Source organism: Magnolia sinica, chromosome 14, assembly GCF_029962835.1.
Source record: "Magnolia sinica isolate HGM2019 chromosome 14, MsV1, whole genome shotgun sequence".
Lineage (NCBI taxonomy): Eukaryota > Viridiplantae > Streptophyta > Magnoliopsida > Magnoliales > Magnoliaceae > Magnolia > Magnolia sinica.
In genome coordinates, this window is record NC_080586.1 from 55,531,568 (window position 1) to 55,552,750 (window position 21,183).

The 21,183-nt window shown below is 43.4% G+C and overlaps 1 protein-coding gene across 1 annotated transcript; it reads right to left on the minus strand.

Annotated features, from left to right (window-relative positions):
* Positions 1-8,252: 8,252 nt before the first annotated feature.
* On the minus strand, positions 8,253-8,897 carry LOC131224978 (uncharacterized). Its single transcript, XM_058220413.1, has 3 exons — positions 8,583-8,897; positions 8,430-8,483; positions 8,253-8,270 (listed from the first exon to the last, which is right to left on the minus strand). The coding sequence occupies exons 1-3, from the start codon at positions 8,895-8,897 to the stop codon at positions 8,253-8,255; spliced, it is 387 nt and encodes a 128-aa protein (XP_058076396.1).
* Positions 8,898-21,183: the final 12,286 nt, after the last annotated feature.

Genomic DNA, 21,183 nt, shown 5'->3' on the forward strand with positions numbered 1-21,183 from the left:
GGAATGTGGAGAAAATGGTACCCATCATCTACAAGGATATGTGGAATTATTCAAGCCACAAAGATTAAGTTTCATGAAGAAATGGCTCCCCAGAGCCCATTTCGAAGCAGCCAAGGGTTCACCCTTGGCTGCCATGCATATTGCATGAAGGAGCAGACAAGGATTCAAGGTCCATGGGAATATGGACAATTCATTCATGGCAATGGCGAAGCCCCTTGCCCTATGTTGCGAGCTTCCGTGAAGCGAGCAATGGAAGGTGCAACCTTGGAGTCCATTATGATCGAAGATCCTGAAAGTTACTCATGACATAAGGGTGCCAGTTTTTGCATTCCTATCCACTTGTCGGTTGATTCCCTTTCTTATTATTTTTTATTGGATGCTTATGCAATGCATTGACCCCCTTACAAGGATGACACATGCCTAACGGCCTAAAGACTCGCGCCTAACGGCGCAGTAGCCTTGACGGTCACCATTACGGTTATCTATTCCTTTATGTATTCCATAAACTAGTACTGTGACGATCAAATTCCCCTTTTATTTCCTTTTCCTTTACTTTTCTGATTCTTCCTTCAAAAGATTTGAGAACCCTAACTGATGGGTTTCCATTGAGCACGAAAACCCTGAGGCATAAATTTGATAGACATGCAAATTTGACAGAAGAGAGAGAACACCTTAATATTTATTCATGACGATAACCATTAATACATTACATAACCATGCTAATTACATACGTAATTTAACTACGCCATCTGCTGTAGAACACAGCATCCATGCTTGCGTGGAGATGATCGCGCAGTATCCCAAGGACGTCGTTGAGATAGCCCTCATAGGTATGATAGAGCTCACTGCTCGTTCACATGAGGGCCTTCTTCATGCTCCTGACTTTGTCTAGTATCGTGTAGTAGGATTCACCGTCTTTAAGGTTGACGGTGGTGGCGCGATGTTGGAGGTCGGAGATACGGTCATAGTAGACATGCTTCGCATACTCCTCGTAATAAAGGGACTTGATCTTGCCCTTCAAGTATGAAGGGATGTCGTCCCATCTATCCATCACAGATGGGGTTGCCTCATCGTTCGACAAGGATGATGACAATGCTTCCGCAATGTCTCTCGTGTATTGATCCATGATGGGCCTAGTGAGAGAAAAAACCACCTCGACAGGCGAGGTGTAGGGGAAACGCTCCGCTCCGCTCCACTCAGAGATGTGGGTGATGACTGTTGGAAACAGTCTGTCGATGAGTTATATGTACAGGGACAGATTTCGTGTTATTATTTTAGTGTTTCTTAATAGTCGTTCACTGTGAGGTCATCACGTGACTGGGAATAGGGAAGCACGTGATGGGGGGAGTTACAAGGGAGGGGTGACGAGCTGGGTTGCCTTGCTTCACTCCAATAATCATATAGTTAATGTCGCGGAGAAGATTGGGGAAACAATACTCTTCCCATAGCGTAAATGTGAAATGATGTTCTTAGGATACAGGGGCCATCACGTGACTGGGAATAGGGAAGCACGTGATGGGGGGAGTTACAAGGGAGGGGTGACGAGCTGGGTAATACTGCCACCAGCTCATCTATGTATTGTGACATGGTCACAGTACCCTCCCTTGTCCGGAAAGCTTCATCCATTTTTGCATTCCTATCCACTTGTCAATTGATTCCCTCTCTTATTATTTTTTATTGGATGCTCACACAATGCATTAACCCCCTTACAAGGATGACACATGCCCGACAGCCTGAAGACTCAACGTAGCCTCTAGGGCAAACTAGTACTGTATTGATTAATAACGAACAATACGGACTCTGTCCTCTGATATTTATTATAATCTGGCATGAAATTTGCCATTACAACACAGTGTATATTGTTACATTGCTTGGAGAGTAATGGTTCGTACTTCGTACTCTCTTCGAGGTTTTGTAAATCTCTATTATAGGGATTTAATGGAGAATGAATAGCGTGTTGCTGTTATGCCTATTGGCAGTTATCAATATCACAACGATTATGATTACTATCAAGGTAATGAAGAGTTCGACGTTGTGATATCTCATGATCTGATGGAGGAGGATCTACTTCAGGGTGTGAATAAGTATTTCATATTATTTGTACATAATCGTCATAATTTACATCTTAGTTGTGATAGAAGATTGGGATAGACCTTAACATCAACTATAGGGGGGGGGGGGATTTAATACGATAAATATATTTATTAATACATAAAAATGATCACATTCGTAATTACAACTTATTTATTACATATTGATCTTTCATATATAATCTTCCTTCAGATGTATCTTGAATCCCTCATACCCAGAAGTACCAACTATGTCTTCAATGGCCCTTACAGGGCCATCCTTCATATATGCTCCGTAGCAACCTCGCATAACTAACATATAATTCTTAGCTTTAGATTTGCAGAGACAACATTTCGCAATATGAGCAATTGCGAAATGAGGATTAAATGGAAGTAGGCAGCCATCTAGATGCTTCGCATCTATAAATCTCTCGTAACATGCGTTACATCCTTCAAAAATCTTCCAAAACCACCTTGCAGGAACTTCGAAGATTGCATCTGAATTCAGATGCAATCCAGAGGGGCAATTGGTTAGTTCAGAACATATAGCGCACATGTTCTGAGCGTCGTGCTTGCATCCAAATGTGGATGATAACTGCGTATACAACAAGCACTCACCAATCGTATAACCACAACGACCGCGATAGGAACGCTTCGCTATAGATGAGGGAAGGGTCTCCATTGATGTATAGATATTATGAATATGTTTATTGTATAGATGCAAAGAGTACGAGATTTCTATATAGAGATAGACAAGATGATGGCAATCTCGTAAATAGAGAGGGCGAGAGAAGAGGGGGGAGTGCACGGCTTGGAATACTTAGGGGGCCGTGCGCGTTATGGGGAAATATATGGGGAGAGCTTAGAATACGACAAAACAGCTTTTCCACCCAATGAACCAAAATGGTGGGTTCTTTTATTATTTTTTATTTGGGGATTCATCTATCGATGACATAATGCATGATCCCCTTACAAGGATGACACATGCCTGACGGCCTGAAGATTCGCGCCTAACGGCGCAGTAGCCTTAACGGTCACCGTTATGATTAGATATTATATTTATTAACCCTTATATAACCGCTAATGGTTGTAGTATATTTTTGACTTCATGTATACCATCAACAACTACTACTTATAAGACAAAGAAAATATACAATATAAATATGTATTGCATTGAGCTGCGCTCAGAATACCACGAAACATAAGGTTTCGTGTATGATAATTGTTATCCTGCTTCGCCTCATCCGTAATCAATGGAACAATTGTTGAAGGTAAATTAGCCTTGGAAGTAATTGATAAATTATAACTATATGCACCAAATGCTATAGCACGTCTTGGCATCATTCTTCTCTTGGATCTACGTCTACAACCTTCCCGTAGCGAGCCATGTGGATCAAATATTATTTGATAGGGATGAAATAGCATGGCTCTTACAAACAACGGGGAAGCGTATTTATAGGGGAGAAGGGGAGGAGTGCTCGCGACAAGAGTGCTTGCAGCTGAACACGTGTAGCGACAGGATTCATTGGCGTTGAAAATGCAATGCCAATAGTACATCAATTCACATGACGGGCATGTGAATTGCCAGAGCGTGTGACATCGGATGGCACATGTTTTGTAACGCGTAACGGCCCCCCGTAATACTAGGTGTGGGGAGCCATCCGAGAAATAAAAGCGCGTCCCAAGGGGCATTTGTAGAACTACGTTTGGACCCCAGATTGTCACCCCTCCCTTGTAACTCCCCCCATCACGTGCTTCCCTGTTCCCAGTCACGTGATGGCCTCACAGTGAACGACTATTAAGAAACACTAAAATAATAACATGAAATCTGTCCCTGTACATATAACTCATCGACAGACTGTTTCCAACAGTCATCACCCACATCTCTAAGCGGAGCGTTTCCCCTACACCTCGCCTGTCGAGGTGGTTTTTTCTCTCACTAGGCCCATCATGGATCAATACACAAGGGACATTGCGAAAGCATTGTCATCATCCTCGTCAAACGATGAGGCAAACCCATCTGTGATGGACAGATGGGACGACATCCCTTCAAACTTGAAGGGTAAGATCAAGTCCCTTTATTACGAGGAGTATGCAAAGCATGTCTATTACGACCGTATCTCCGACCTCCAACATCGCGCCACCACCGTCAACCTTAAAGACGGTGAATCCTACTGCGTGATACTAGACGAAGTCAGGAGCATGAAGAAGGCCCTCATGTGAATGAGCAGTGACCTCTATCATACCTATGAGGGCTATCTCAACGACGTCCTTGGGATACTGCATGGTCATCTCCGCACAGGCATGGATGCTGTGTTCTATAGCAGATGGCATAGTTGAATTACGTATGTAATTAGCATGGTTATATAATGTATTAATGGTTATCGTCATGAATAAATGTTAAGGTGTTCTCTCTCTTCTGTCAAATTTGCATGTCTATCAAATTTGTGCCTCAGGGTTTCCGTGCTCAATGGAAACCCATTAGTTAGGGTTCTCAAATCTTCCGAAGGAAGAATAAAAAAAGTAAAGGAAAAGGAAATAAAAGGGGGAATTTGATCGTCACAATACTTGTTGATGGAATACATAAAGGAATAGATAACCGTAATGGTGACCGTCAAGGCTACTGCGCCATTAGGCGCGAGTCTTTAGACCGTCAGGCACGTGTCATCCTTGTAAGGGGGTCAATGCATTGCGTAAGCATCCAATAAAAAATAATAAGAAAGGGAATCAACCGACAAGTGGATAGGAATGCAAAAATGAATGAAGCTTTCCGGACAAGGGAGGGTACTGTGACCATGTCACAATACATAGACGAGCTGGTCGAGTATGCGAAGCATGTCTACTACGACCGTTTCTCTGACCTTCAACATTGCGCCACCACCATCGACCTTATAGACGATGAATCCTACTGCACAATACTAGATGAAGTCAGGAGAATGAAGAAGGCCCTCATGCGAACGAGCAGTGAGCTCTATCATAGTTATGAGGGCTATCTCAATGATGTCCTTGGGATATTGCGCGGTCGTCTCCATGCAGGCATGGATGCTGTGTTCTACAGCAGATGGCATAGTTGAATTATGTATGTAATTAACATGGTTATGTAATGTATTAATGGTTATCGTCATGAATAAATGTTAAGGTGTTCTCTCTCTTGGCAAATCCACATTTGCCAAGCATTTAGTGGCTAAATATGGAGCATTTATGTTTAACGGTGGAAGAAACGAAGATATAATATTTGCATATGATTATGAGAGGATAGTTATAATGGACGCAGCGAGAAGATCTTGAAAGTTATTCATGTATAAGGGTGCCTTAAAGAAGGCACGTTCATTATTTCATCACAAAAAAATCATTGATAGGTACAAGGAATTGCAGTTAATGCCATAGCAAGAGGAGATTATAGATATAATTTCCAAAGAACTAGATGACCGTGCTGTCATCTGGATTTATGGTCCTCAAGGTGGCAAAGCCAAATCCACATTTGCCAAGCATTTAGTGGCTAAATATGGAGCATTCATGTTTAACGGTGGAAGAAACGAAGATATAATTTTTGCATATGATTATGAGAGGATAGTTATAATGGACACAGCAAGATGCCAAGATATCAGATATGATATCATCGAGCACTTTAAGGACGGTGTCCTATTCAATCAGAAGTATGAGAGTCATGTTATGTATTTAACACCAGTTCATGTAATAGTAATGGCTAATGTAATGCCAGATGAATCCAAGATCTCTATAGACAGAATACTGTTAAAGGAAATCTAATAAAATAATAATATTTCCCTTCAAGGCTACTGTGCCGTTAGGTGCGTTACTTCAGGCCGTCAGGCATGTGTCATCCTTGTAAAGGGGTCAATGCATTACGTCATAGATTCCGTTATCTCACCTAACGTTTTTAACGGTGAAGAAAAGACGCCACGCGTCGTGCCAGGTCGACCTCCATTCCCCTATATAAGGAATGTGCCACTCATAGTATTACAGGCACATCTGTTCCCCTCCCCAGACATCCGTTCCCCACCTTCAAGTCTCTTAGGCTTCTTGAAATTAACATAGCCTTGGAGATGGGGGCGACCGTCGTCGCCTCGCTCCGCTCCGATAATGATATAGTTAATGTCGCGGAGAAGATTGGGGAAACAATACTCTTCCCATAGCGTAAATGTGAAATGACGTCCTTGGGATACAGGGGCCATCATGTGACTGGGAACAGGGAAGCACGTGATGGGGGGAGTTACAAGGCAGAGGTGACGAGCGGACATGGTCACAGTACCCTCCCTTGTCCGGAAAGCTTCATCCGTTTATGCATTCCTATCCACTTGTCAGTTGATTCCCTTTCTTATTATTTTTTATTAGATTCTTATGCAATGCATTGACCCCCTTACAAGGATGACACATGCTTGACGGCCTGAAGACTCAACGTAGCCTCTAGGGCAAACTAGTACTGTATTGATTAACAATGAACAATACAGACTCTGTCCTCTTATATTTTATTATAATCTGGCATGAAATTTGCCATTACAACACAGTGTGTATTGTTACATTGCTTGGAGAGTAATGGTTCGTACTTTTTTGTGATGAAATAATGAATGTGCCTTCTTCAAGGCACCCTTATGTCATGAGTAACTTTCAGGATCTTCGATCATAATGGACTCCAAGGTTACACCTTCCATTGCTTACTTCAAGGAAGCTCGCAACATAGGGCAAGGGGCTTCACCATCGCCATGAGTGAATTGTCTATATTTCCATGGACCTTGAATCCTTGTCTACTCCTTCATGTAATATGCATGACAGCCAAGGGTGAACCCTTGGCTGCTTCGAAATGGGCTCTGGGGAGCCATTTCTTCATGAAACTTAATCTTTGTGGCTTGAATAATTCCACATATCCTTGTAGATGATGGGTACCATTTTCTCCACATTCCAATTGATATACGATATATCGTATATCATTGGGGACGACGCTATGATCGAGGGGTACTAAGTCAGGGTTGTTTAAGGTCCAAACATAGTGCCTCATCTTACTCATGGCATTCTCGTAATTAGGGGGGGAACGGATGTCTGGGGAGGGGAACAGATGTGCCTATAATACTATGAGCGGCACATCCTTATATAGGGGAACAGAGGTTGACTTGGCACAACGCATGGCATCTTTTCTTCACCGTTAAAAATGTTAGGTGAGATAACGGAATCTATGATGTAATGCATTGACCCCCTTACAAGGATGACACATGCCCGACGGCCTGAAGTAACGCGCCTAACGGCGCAGTAGCCTTGAAGGGAAATATTATTATTTTATTAGATTTCCTTTAACATTATTCTATCTATAGAGATCCTGGATACATCTGGAATTACATTAGCCATTACTATTACATGAACTGGTGTTAAATACATAACATGACTCTCATACTTCTTATTGAACAGGACGCCATCCTTAAAGTGCTCAATGATATCATATCTGATATCTTGGCATCTCGCTGCGTCCATTATAACTATCCTCTTATAATCATATGCAAATATTATATCTTCGTTTCTTCCACTGATAAACATGAATGCTCCATATTTAGCCACTAAATGCTTGGCAAATGTGGATTTGCCTTCGCCACCTTGAGGACCATAAATCCAGATGACAGCACGGTCATCTGGTTCTTCAGAAATTATATCTATAATTTCCTCTTACCATGGCATTAACTGCAATTCCTTGTACCTATCAATGAATTTTTTGTAATGAAATAATGAACGTGCCTTCTTCAAGGCACCCTTATGTCGTGAGTAACTTTCAAGATCTTCGATCATAATGGACTCCAAGGTTGCACCTTCCATTGCTCGCTTCAAGGAAGCTCGCAACATAGGGCGAGGGGCTTCGCCATTGCCATGAGTGAATTGTCCATATTCCCATGGACCTTGAATCCTTGTCTGCTCCTTCTTGCAATATGCACGGCAGCCAAGGGTGAACCCCTGGCTGCTTCGAAATGGGCTCTGGGGAGCCATTTCTTCATGAAACTTAATCTTTGTGGCTTGAATAATTCCACATATCCTTGTAGATGATGGGTACCGTTTTCTCCACATTCCAATTGATATACGATACATCGTATATCATTGGGGACGGCGCTATGATCGAGGGGTACTAAGTCAGGGTTGTTTAAGGTCCAAACATAGTGCCTTATCTTACTCATGGCATTCTCGTAATTAGCGGGGAACAGATGTCTGGGGAGGGGAACGGATGTGCCAGTAATACTATGAGCGGCACATCCTTATATAGGGGAACAAAGGTCGACCTGGCACAATGCGTGGCATCTTTTCTTCACCGTTAAAAATGTTAGGTGAGATAAAGGAATCTATGACGTAATGCATTGACCCCCTTACAAGGATGACACATGCCTGACGGCCTGAAGTAACGTGCCTAACGGCGTAGTAGCCCTGAAGGGAAATATTATTATTTTATTAGATTTCCTTTAACAATATTTTGTCTACAGAGATCTTGGATACATCTAGCATTTCATTAGCCATTACTATTACATGAACTGGTGTTAAATACATAACATGACTCTTATACTTCCGATTGAACAGGACGTCATCCTTAAAGTGCTCGATGATATCATATCTGATATCTTGGCATCTCGCTGCGTCCATTATAACTATCCTCTCATAATCATATACAAATATTATATCTTCGTTTCTTCCACCATTAAATATGAATGCTCCATATTTAGCCACTAAATGCTTGGCAAATGTGGATTTGCCTTCGCCACCTTGAGGACCATAAATCCAGATGACAGCATGGTCATCTGGTTCTTCAGAAATTATATCTATAATTTCCTCTTGCCATGGCATTAACTACAATTCCATGTACCTATCAATGAATTTTTTGTGATGAAATAATGAACGTGCCTTCTTCAAAGCACCCTTATGTCATGAGTAACTTTCAGGATCTTCGATCATAATGTACTCCAAGGTTGCACCTTCCATTGCTCGCTTCAAGGAAGCTCGCAACATAGGGCGAGGGGCTTCGCCATTGCCATGAATGAATTTTCCATATTCCCATGGACCTTGAATCCTTGTCTGCTCCTTCTTGCAATATGCATGGCAGCTAAGGGTGAACCCATGGCTGCTTCGAAATGGGCTCTGGGGAGCCATTTCTTCTTGAAACTTAATCTTTGTGGCTTGAATAATTCCACATATCCTTGTAGATGATGGGTACCATTTTCTCCACATTCCAATTGATATACGATATATCGTATATCATTGAGGACGACGCTATGATCGAGGGGTACTAAGTCAGGGTTGTTTAAGGTCCAAACATAGCTCCTTATCTTACTCATGGCATTCTCGTAATTAGGGGGGGAACGGATGTCTGGGGAGGGGAACGGATGTGCCTGTAATATTATGAGCGGCACATCCTTATATAGGGGAACAAAGGTCTACCTAGCACGACGTGTGGCTTCACATTATTCAGTTAGGGATTTCAATCGTTTACGTGAACGTAAGCATTATATTAACGAAAGGAATGATGAGCGCAACTAAAGGTTGCAGCAGAAGCTTAAGGCCATTGATCGAAAGGGAAAAATGAAGCTTATCGAAGAAGAAGTTAGGGTGAAGAAGATGATGAATAGTCATAATATCTCTGTATTTAAGCCATGTGCTTTAACTATTAGAGAATTGTAAGGACGGTAGGCCACACACTGATGCATGTGTTGTAATCCATACCGTCCATCCTTTGTAGAGATCATTTCATGACAGTAAGAGAATGAGATGGATCTACACTTCAGATGGGTCCCACACTTGGTGCACATGCCCAAAATCTAGGTCGTTTAGATTATGTGGGCCATGCCGTGATGCAACCGTCTATCAAGTGGGCCACACTACAAAAATCAGTGGAGATTGAACATCCACCATTATCCCAAGGATGTCGTTGAGATAGCCCTCATAGGTATGATAGAGCTCACTGCTCATTCGCATGAGGGCCTTCTTCATGCTCCTGACTTCGTCTAGTATCGCGCAGTAAGATTCACCGTCTTTAAGGTCGACGGTGGTGGCACGATGTTGGAGGTCGGAGATACGATCGTAGTAGACATGCTTCGCATACTCCTCGTAATAAAGGGACTTGATCTTGCCCTTCAAGTCTGAAGGGACATCGTCCCATCTGTCCATCACAGATGGGGTTGCCTCGTCGTTCGATGAGGATGATGACAATGCTTTCGCAATGTCCCTTGTGTATTGATCCATGATGGGCCTAGTGAGAGAAAAAACCACCTCGACAGGCGAGGTGTAGGGGAAACGCTCTGCTCAGAGATGTCGGTGATGACTGTTGGAAACAGTCTGTTGATGAGTTATATGTACAGGGACAGATTTCGTGTTATTATTTTAGTGTTTCTTAATAGTCATTCACTGTGAGGCCATCACATGACTGGGATCAGGGAAGCACATGATGGGGGGAGTTACAAGGGAGGGGTGACGAGCTGGGTAATACTACCACCAGCTCGTCTATGTATTGTGACATGGTCACAGTACCCTCCCTTATTCGGAAAGCTTCATCCGTTTTTACATTCCTATCCACTTGTCAGTTGATTCCCTTTCTTATTATTTTTTATTGGATGCTTACACAATGCATTCACCCCCTTACAAAGATGACACATGCCTGATGGCCTGAAGACTTGCGCCTAACGACGCAGTAGCCTTGACGGTCACCGTTACAGTTATCTATTCCTTTATGTATTCCATCAACAAGTACTGTGATGATCAAATTCCCCAGCTCGTCACCCCTCCCTTGTAACTCCCCCCATCACGTGCTTCCCTATTCCTAGTCACGTGATGGCCTCACAGTGAACGACTATTAAGAAACACTAAAATAATAACACGAAATCTGTCCTTGTACATATAACTCATCGACAGACTGTTTCCAACAGTCATCACCCACATCTCTAAGCGGAGTGGAGCGGAGCGTTTCCCCTATACCTCGCCTATCGAGGTGGTTTTTTCTCTCACTAGGCCCATCATGGATCAATACATGAGGGACATTACAAAAGCATTGTCATCATCCTTGTCAAACGATGAGGCAACCCCATCTGTGATGGACAGATGGGACAATGTCCCTTCAGACTTGAAGGGTAAGATCAAGTCCCTTTATTACGAGGAGTATGCGAAGCACGTCTACTACGACTATATCTCCGACCTCCAACATCACGCCGCCACCGTCGACCTTAAAGACGGTGAATCCTATTGTGCGATACCAGATGAAGTCAGGAGCATGAAGAAGGCCCTCATGTGAATGAGCAGTGAGCTCTATCATACCTATGGGGGCTATCTCAATGACGTCCTTGGGATACTACACGGAGATGCTTATGCAATGCATTGACCCCCTTACAAGGATGACACATGCCTGACAGCCTGAAGACTCGCGCCTAACAGCGTAGTAGCCTTGACGGTCACCGTTACGGTTATCTATTCCTTTATGTTTTCCATCAACAAGTACTGTGATGATCAAATTCCCCCTTTTATTTCCTTTTCCTTTACTTTTCTCATTCTTCCTTCAGAAGATTTGAGAACCCTAACTGATGAACGATGAACTTGCATAAATCTATTAACCGCACCATCTCAGAACACCATCAAAACACAAACAAGAACTCACAAATGAAATTGCATTTCATTTATTCGAAATTACATTAATAACTATATTGTCTCCACACGACAATGAAATATTACATTTATATACATATCACAACTAAGATGTAAATTATGATGATTATGTACAGATAATATGAAATATGCGCCGTTAGGCGCGTTACTTCAGGCCGTAAGGCATGTGTCATCCTTGCAAGGGGGTCAATGCATTATGTCATAGATTCCGTTATCTACAGTATTCTGTCTACAGAGATCTTAGATACATCTGGCATTACATTAGCCATTACTATTACATGAACTGGTGTTAAATACATAACATGACTCTCATACTTCTGATTGAACAGGACGTCGTCCTTAAAGTGCTCGATGATATCATATCTGATATCTTGGCATCTCGCTGCATCCATTATAACATTCTCTCATAATCATATGCAAATATTATTTCTTTGTTTCTTCCACCATTAAACATGAATGCTCCATATTTCGCCACTAAATGCTTGGCAAATGTGGATTTGCCTTCGCCACCTTGAGGACCATAAATCCAAATGACAACACGTGATGGGGGGAGTTATAACGGACCCATGGGCCTCAAATATATCACAATGGGCTACGACCCATGGGCCTCCATATACATCATAATGGGTCGTAACCCATGGGCCTCAATATACATCATAATGGGCCGTAACCCATGGGCCTCAATATACATCAAGTGGGCTGCGTCAATGGCCGCACCAATGGGCCTCATATACATCGAGTGGGCCGCATTAATGGGCCGTACCAATGGGCCTCATATACAACAAGTGGGCTGCATCAATGGGCCACACTAATGGGCCTCATATACAATGAGTGGGCCACATCAATGGGCCTCAAGTGAGAGCTTAGATTACACCAAAAATCATTTCAATAGTTGCAGGTGCAACATGTGTATCACTATACATTATCATTCTATGGGGTACATGGCTCACTAATGATGATCAGCACTGTCCAAACATTGTCCAGCACAATCTGGACGGTGTGGATGAAATAAATACATCATGGTGGTCCCTACTAGCAAAACAAGTGGATGGCTTGGGTAAAACACATCAAAGGTGGGTCCACAATGGACGGACGGTTTAGATGTAACACATACATCATGGGAGGGCCTACCGTCCCATCTGGACGGTGGCTAGGATACACACGCAACCAGATCTACACCCACTGTCCCATGGACTGGACGGTGTGGATGTTATACATCATTACAAGGTGGGCCCCACACGCTGCCATGGTGGGGCCCACGTCCAATAGATGGATGGTAGGGATATAACATATACTTCATGTGCGTCCCACACATGTGGCCCACACACATTACAACATGCCCTACATGGCACCATCCAGATGGACGGTGCTGATGTAGAATACATGCATTAAAGGTGGGTCCCACGTGGGGCCCATCAGATATAATATATAATATTATATATTTATATATATTATATATATATAATATAATATAATATCATATATAGTCCAGCGTTGTCCAGACTCTCTGGACACTTTGGACGGTGTGGGTTTAACGACACAAAGGTTCCCACCGTCAAAGGATCTGGACGGTGTGGAATAATATATACATCACAGCGGTCCACACAAGTGGACAAGGTGGATCAACATCAAGGTGGGCCATACACACACACACACACCTCATCATAAAAATGAAAGAAAGAGAGAGAAGGAGAGAGGAAGAAACATGTGAAGGGGAGGGACCCCGCCATTATGGGCCCTCCCTATACAATGCATACATCAATGTTGGTCCCATCATATGTGGGCCCTAAATCAAAAGAAGAGGCATTATGAACACCCACCATTGGATCTCTTCTTCCTTCTTCCACCAAAGCATCCTAGAGCTCCAATGGATGAATTTTAACGATTGAAATGGACTTTGGATGGTGGGATTGGGTGGTAGGAAGGTGGGCCACACTAGCTCTCTCCAATGGAGCTTGGACATTTTTCTTGGGAGCATACTTGAAAATGGAGAAATGAGAGAGAGAGTGTCACACCCCAAACTCGGAATTCGGTCTCACAAAATTTTTTATCACTGAATATGGCGCCGACAGCCTTCGTAGTATCCCATTCTCGGCTCTCGGCACCCATACACCAAGTTCTGATCCTGAGATTCTACAAGGAGGATTTCTAATACGATTTTGATTTGTAATGAGCATAACCATAAGCATAACCCATAAACAATAACCACAAGAACACCATCACAAAATTAACTATGATAGAAAAAACTTTAAAGTATAATGCGTATGAAGAGAAATATAAGATAATGATAACGGGAACTCCTAAAGCTTGACTACACGCTCCTACTGCGGTGAAGCTACGGCTATGACCTGGCGTCACCTGCACGCATTAATCATACATAAGCTTATAGAAAGCTTAGAGGGCGGTGTAAGTGTGTGCGCAATATGAGCAAGCTCAAAATGCAATGTCAGAGTAATGCGAAATTATGCTAATGAGTACATGAATGCGATTCGCCGTACCGAGGCTATGCGGTGTAAGATATGAATGCTATCGACCATATCAAGACCATGTGATGCGAGATACAACTCAAGCTTGCCAATCCTCATCCAAATCCATATATCAAATGTAGCTCATCACTAGAGCATCAAATATCAGTACTATTCTCACTCTGGATAATCACCGGGGTATAGTAACTCCTGGTGGCACTACCCTTTCTCAGGCGTGCAGTCCAAGTAAGCATAAGAAACCTCACTATCCACTGGCCAATAGTCTGCCAATACCTATCTGGCACGTCGATAGAGGATCCATTCATGAGCTGGTCAAACTCAGCCTAGAATGCCCCCACCCTCGGGCGAGTAAGGCCAAACCCCTTTCCAACCGACCATGACACATTGGGAGACGCCGCCTCTTGGTATTCGACCCTCGTGCGCTCATATATCCACTCAGTCTTGACGTTGGAGTCATCCTCTGGTACTATCGAATTTAGAAATTTTCACCCAGGGACATCTATGGCGCCCCGATGCTTAGTAACAATATTTTTAGTGTCCAATCTTGTCATCCACGATGTGCCTGTGGAGGTCATAGCCCTGATGTCGTAAGGCGTATAGAAATCATGTCATATAAATGCGAAGTGCATGAATCACACGACCAGTCACGTAACAATCTTGCTCGTACCGCGTGCTCATGAAGGGCAACTCCGCCTATTAGGGAGCCAATAAACAATCTGCCTAAAAGCATATGTTATGATCAGTCACTCCTCATATCAATCATACATATGATGCGTATGAGCATGAATCATGGAACTATACTAAGCATGTTATATGGTGATGGATTCTATTCATAACGAAGAGGGGCCTAGACGGCCTACACACTACAAGTATGAGCCTATCAATGGGCCCTAGGGAGAGTTATAATGCGGACATTTAACCATCATTACTCTTATAATGTGGACGTTAAACTATCATTGCTCCCAAGGCATGGCCGTCAAAACATCCTTACATACATCGTGGTGGAATCTCACATCGCAATGGGTCTCATATACATCATAGTCGGCCCACACAAAGGCCTCACATACATCTCATTGGGCCTCATATACCTCAAGTGGGCCGTATCATGTGGGCCACTCCAATGGGTCAATCATGCATCAAATGGACTACAGAAACATAGCAAACCAAATGCTATGTGCTGAGGATGCAATGCAATACGCAGTGTGAATGAAATGACCAAGCTGGAGTGTAGAGTCGGGATGATAGTACGTAATATCGAAAGCTGTAGGGTCCATCACAAAGGACTTCTATCTAAACCAGTCCCATACCTAAATTTGGATAGCTAAACTCAATGTGGTAAACACCTAATCTCAGGTTGGTCGAGGGCCCAACCAAAATCTTGGCCATTACGAAGGTACACATAACAAATTAGTTGTGCACCACTAGCCCAAGTGCATAGTGAATGAATGAATGAATGAGTATGCAACTCCTGCTCAGTAAGTCCACATATCAGTACCATACATCTCTGGGATCATCACCGGGGTCTATTATACTCTACGCCAGCTTGCCGCCCCATCAAGCGCACAATTGGGTAAGTGGAAGAGACCTCACCATCCGCCTACCAATAGTGGCCCGACTCATCGATAGCAAACCCATTTATGAGCTGGTTAGACTCAGCCTAACATTACGTACTCCCTCAGGCAAGTAAGGCCACACCCCCTCCCAACCAACCACGACACAGTGGGAAACGCGACCTATTGATGTATGGCCCTCATGCGCTCATATATATCCACTCGGTCTAGACGTTGGAGCATCTCAGGGCCTCGAGGGTTTAGGAGTTTTCACCCAGGGACATCTATTGCGCCCATATGCTAGAACCAAATATTTCTGGTGTCCCATCTGACCCTACTGTCGTTAGGGTATACGGTGGTCATATCACAAAATGCGAGATGCATGAGTCATACTATCCAGTCATGCATCAAACCTGAGAGTACCGCACGCTCATGTGGGGCAACTCCGTCTCTCAGGGAGTCCCATAAACAATCAATCCAATGGCACATGCTATGCTCAATCACTCCTCATAACAAGCATGCGGATGATGCATATGGGCATATATCATGAAGTATACCAAACACGATTATAATCACATACATCATAGTGGGCCGGTATAAGACGGCCTATGGCCTGTATAAGTGAATGAGTGGTGTGCAATAATCACCTACACATGGTGGGTCTTACACATACAATGGGACTCATGCATATAATGGTCCTTATACATATGATAGGCCTCTTACATCACAATTGGGCCTCATACAATCATAATGAGCTTATACAATCACAATGAGCCTCATACAATCACAACGGGCCTCGTGCTATCACAATGAATCTCATATAATCATCATGGGCCTCATGCAATCACAATGGGACTCATACGATCACAACGGGCCTCGTACCATCACAATGATCTCATACCATCTTAATGAGTTTCATACAATCACAATGGGCCTCATATAATCACAATGGGCCTCATACAATCACAACGGGCCTCACATGATCACAATGAGCCTCATATAACAATCAACCTTGTGATGACCTTATACAATCATAACGCTATACTAATACATACTCAGTGCGTATACTAACATAGTTGTAATCAATAATCAACCTATATATGGCGGGGTCAATAGAAGGACAACGGATCTAATCCATAACATGAGGATCAGTCCTCAACAATGGATACACCAAATCTAATACCGCAGATTCTTCTACCTATGGCCAGAGGTGATGGTGCATCCTCCTTGTAACAAGGATGGGTCTAGATGGCCTACTCATGGGCCTAAGAGTGGGCTTCTAGGTTTGGGTACTTCTACTAGTAGCAATGGGGACCCGAAGAATTGTTATAGCCTAATAAGGCGAGATGGATCATACTAATAATAATAGGGGCCCATCAATTTGGGTTAACCCACTAAGGGGAAATGAGAATGAGCCTAATATAATCACAATGGGCCTCATACCATCTCAATGGTTTGTATTATGATGTTATACTAGCACGTACTCATAATCGACATCGATAATCGGCCTATACACAAGGCGGGGTCCATAGATGAACAACAGATCCATAACACGAGGGTCTATCCTCAACTGTGGATATACCAAATCTGATAGCATGGATCCTTCCGTCTACAGTGATGATGAACTCTCCTCATATCAAGGTTGGGCCTAGGTGGCCTACCTATAATCCTAAGGATTTGGAACGGGCGTCCTTCACCATACTATCATATGGCCCACTAGATGCCTTAGGGGGTCCAAATAAGTCATAGATGGACTCCAAGATTAAAAACAACCCTACTAGCAACCAATGAGGGCCCAACATTTTGGGTTAGCCCAATAAGAATAGATGGATCATGCAATTATCAATGGGGCCCAATGATTAGGGTCAACTCACTTAGAGAAGGATGAGAATGGGCCTAACAAAGGCCTAAGGAAAGGTCACAATGTGGACATTTAACCATCATTACCCATCAATGTGGACATTTAACTAACATTGCTCCCAAGGAGTGGCCCACATAGAACCTAACATATAGTGGGGCCCATGGTTTCATATAAGGACTCAATACAACATAATGGGCCTCACACAAGAGCCCAAATATACATCACGAAGGGTCTCACTCATGGGCCACATATTCATCACATTAGGCCTCACTCATGTGCCACATATACATCATAATGGGCCTCACACAAAGGCCTAATGAAACAGCCCGTAGCCCTCAAATGGCTGGGAATAAAATGGACTTCTCATGTTATCTCATACATCATTGTGGCCTCACCACATAGGCCTCTCATATATCATAGTGAGCCTCATCATATGGCTATGTCATACATTACAATGGGCCGCACATATGAGCCATACAAATATCATATTGGGCCACACATATGGGTCATGCAAACATCATATTGGGCCGCACATATGGGCCATACATCATATTGGGCCGCACATATAGGTCACACAATATCATAGCGGGCCACACATATAGGGTCAAACAACATCATATTGGGCCTCACCATGTGAGCCTCATATATATCACATTGGGCCTGATCATATGGGTCTCATATAGATAATATTAGGCCTCATCATATGTGTCAGACCCATATCCTAGACCGTACTGTTCCGTAGGCTTCTGTAGTCCTTCGAGTCCAATTTCGGCAATCGGTGATGCATAGATAGTAGTTGCGTGCGACCCTGAGTCGTACCCTGTCAACCCAAGTTGGATCGACCCAAGACTTGTATCCTTATGGCCACGCTATCGCTGCGGTTCCGACGTCTCGTCCCGTGTGCTGAGGCAATACCTAGGCTCGGAGATGTGGGCCCGCGTTCAGTTTGAGGAAAATGTTGCGCGTTACAATCCTAAGAGAATATATCACATCAATTAAGTACACATCACACATCAAATTTCAACTACAACACTATCCCTAAAGTCAACTCTCTTTCTTACAACCCTTACTTATCAAGTATACCCATCACTCACCCATCTCTCTCTCTCTTACAACCCCTCTCTCTCTCTCTCATCTCTCTCTCATTCTCCCAAGCAACCCAACATCCAAGCATTCCATGGGAGAAGAGGAAAATCTAGTGTGGCCCACCTTCCTACCACCCAATCCCACCCTCCAAAGATCATCTCGACTATTGAATCGCATCCCTTGAAGCTCTAGAACACGTTGGTGGAACAAGAAAGAGGAGAAGTCCATGATCAAAGGTGGGTGTTCATGATGCTAGATCTTAAATTTTGATTTACAGCCCACATTCAATGGGACCCATTTGATGCATACATTGTAAGAAAGGGAGGGCCCATAGTAGCGGGGTCCCTCCTCTCCATCATGTTTCTCCCCCTCTCTTTCTCTCTTTCATTTTTTTATGGTAATGATGGGGTGTGTGGCCCACCTAATGGGTTTAGCCGAAATCCAGGCCATCCATATTTTTTCTAGGCATCCAATTGGTGGAGACCACCTCACTATTTATTGATGGACAGGTTTGGATGAAGGAAACCACAAATATCAACTTGATTTAATATGTGGGCCACGTGTACGTGGACCCACCTGATGTGTGTGTGAAATCCACACTATCCAGCGATATGGACATGGGTGTGATCCACACCATGATGTATATGTTCAGCCATTCTGTCAATTTGCTGGACACGTGGCCCCACCCTAATGATATGTGTTATATTCAGGCTGTCCAAGGCCTTGGACGTTGGATTAAAACAACAACAATAATAATAATAATAATAATAATATAAATAACTAGTATATATATATATATATGATATATCTATATAATATATCTTTATATATATATATATATATGTATATGAGAGTGGGCCCCACGTGGGACCCACCTACTGAGAGGTATGGTGGCTGGATGTTTACAGCAACTATATAGCTGTTGTATTAACGTCATTTGTGAGTGTAAGTCACACGTGTGGGCCCATATATCTCAGCCGTCCATTCGTGTAAGGACCACACATGTGGGATTTCACCATGATGTATGGGCTTCATCCCCACCGTCCAACTGCTGGAAGGTGGTAACCCACACTGTTGTATGTATTTTATATCTCAGTCGTCCATCTATAACTGGACGTTAGAAGTTTTATGGGTCCCACACAATTTATGTGTTTTATTCCATGCCGTCCATCTGCTTTTCATATGGCCAACAACTATATTAATGACAGCTAGTTCCATGGGCCATACCGTGATGATCCGCACAGTCTAGATGGCTGGACGGTAGGCCACACGCAGATGCATGTGTTGTAATCCATACTGTCCATCCTTTGTAAAGATCATTTCATGGCAGCAGGAGAATGAGATGGATCTGCAATTCAGATGGGTCCCACACGTGGTGCACATGCCCAAAATCCAGGCCGTGCAGATTATGTGGGCCACGCCGTGATCCAACAGTCCATTAGGTGGGCCACACTACAAAACTTAGTGGAGATTGAACGTCCACCATTAAAACTATTTAAGGTCATAGAAGTTCTGGATTAATATGAAATTATTTTCCCATTTGATTCAAGCCCTTGTGACCTTATGAACAGATTGGATGGAAAATAAATGTTGTGGTGGGCCCTGTGCTTTTTAAACAGTGGAAATCATCATCTTCACTGCTGTTTGTGGTATGGTCTAGCTAGGGCGATGGGCCCACCTTGACGTATATCGGGCCCATTGTTGCAGCTCGCCTTGATGTATATGATGCCCAATGGTGCGGCCCATGCGATGCGACCCACTTGATGTGTAAGGCCAAGGTGGTGCCCATGAGACGCGGCCCATTGCGATGTGTAAGGCCCATGTGATATGGCCCGTTGTGATATTTTTGCAGCCCATTTAGTGAGGCCCATTATGATGTGCATTAGGCCCATGTGTTGTGGCCTATTGTGATTTATTAAGGTCCATGGGTTATGCCCCTTTGTGACGCATTCGAGGCTCAGGTGGTGCAGCCCATTGTGATGTATTCGAGGCCCATGGGATGTGGCCCACTGTGATATATTTTTGGCCCATATGATGAGGCCCGACTTGATGTATATTAGGCTCGTGTGAGCGGCCCATTGTAATGTATATTAGACCCATGAGATGCGACCCACTTGATGTATATGTGGCCCATATGATGCGGTCCATTGTGATGTATATTTAACCCATGTGATAAGGCCCGTCGTGATGTATATGTAGCCCTTGTATGAGGCCCAAGTAATGTATATTAGGCCCTTGTGTAAGGCCACTCCTTAGGAACAATGATGGTTAAATGTCCACATTGTGACCTTCCCTTAGGTCATTTGTTAGGTTGATTGCCGATTCCGATTGTCGAGGCTAATTATTGAGGCCAATTCTGATTGTCGAGGCCAATTTCGATTATCGAGGCCGATTATCGATGCCGATTATTAGTGCCGGTTATTGATACTGATTATAAGTATGTGATAGCATAGCATCATGATACATGCCCATACGCATCATCTGCATATTTGTTATGAGAT

Bases quoted from the DNA above. Each gene is read 5' to 3' on its own strand.
- LOC131224978 (XM_058220413.1), bottom strand. From the start codon at position 8,897: ATGCCATGGCAAGAGGAAATTATAGATATAATTTCTGAAGAACCAGAT. The intron at 8,484-8,582 runs GTAATAGTAATG...ATTTCCCTTCAG, and splicing joins TGTATTTAACACCAGTTCAT to GGCTACTACGCCGTTAGGCA.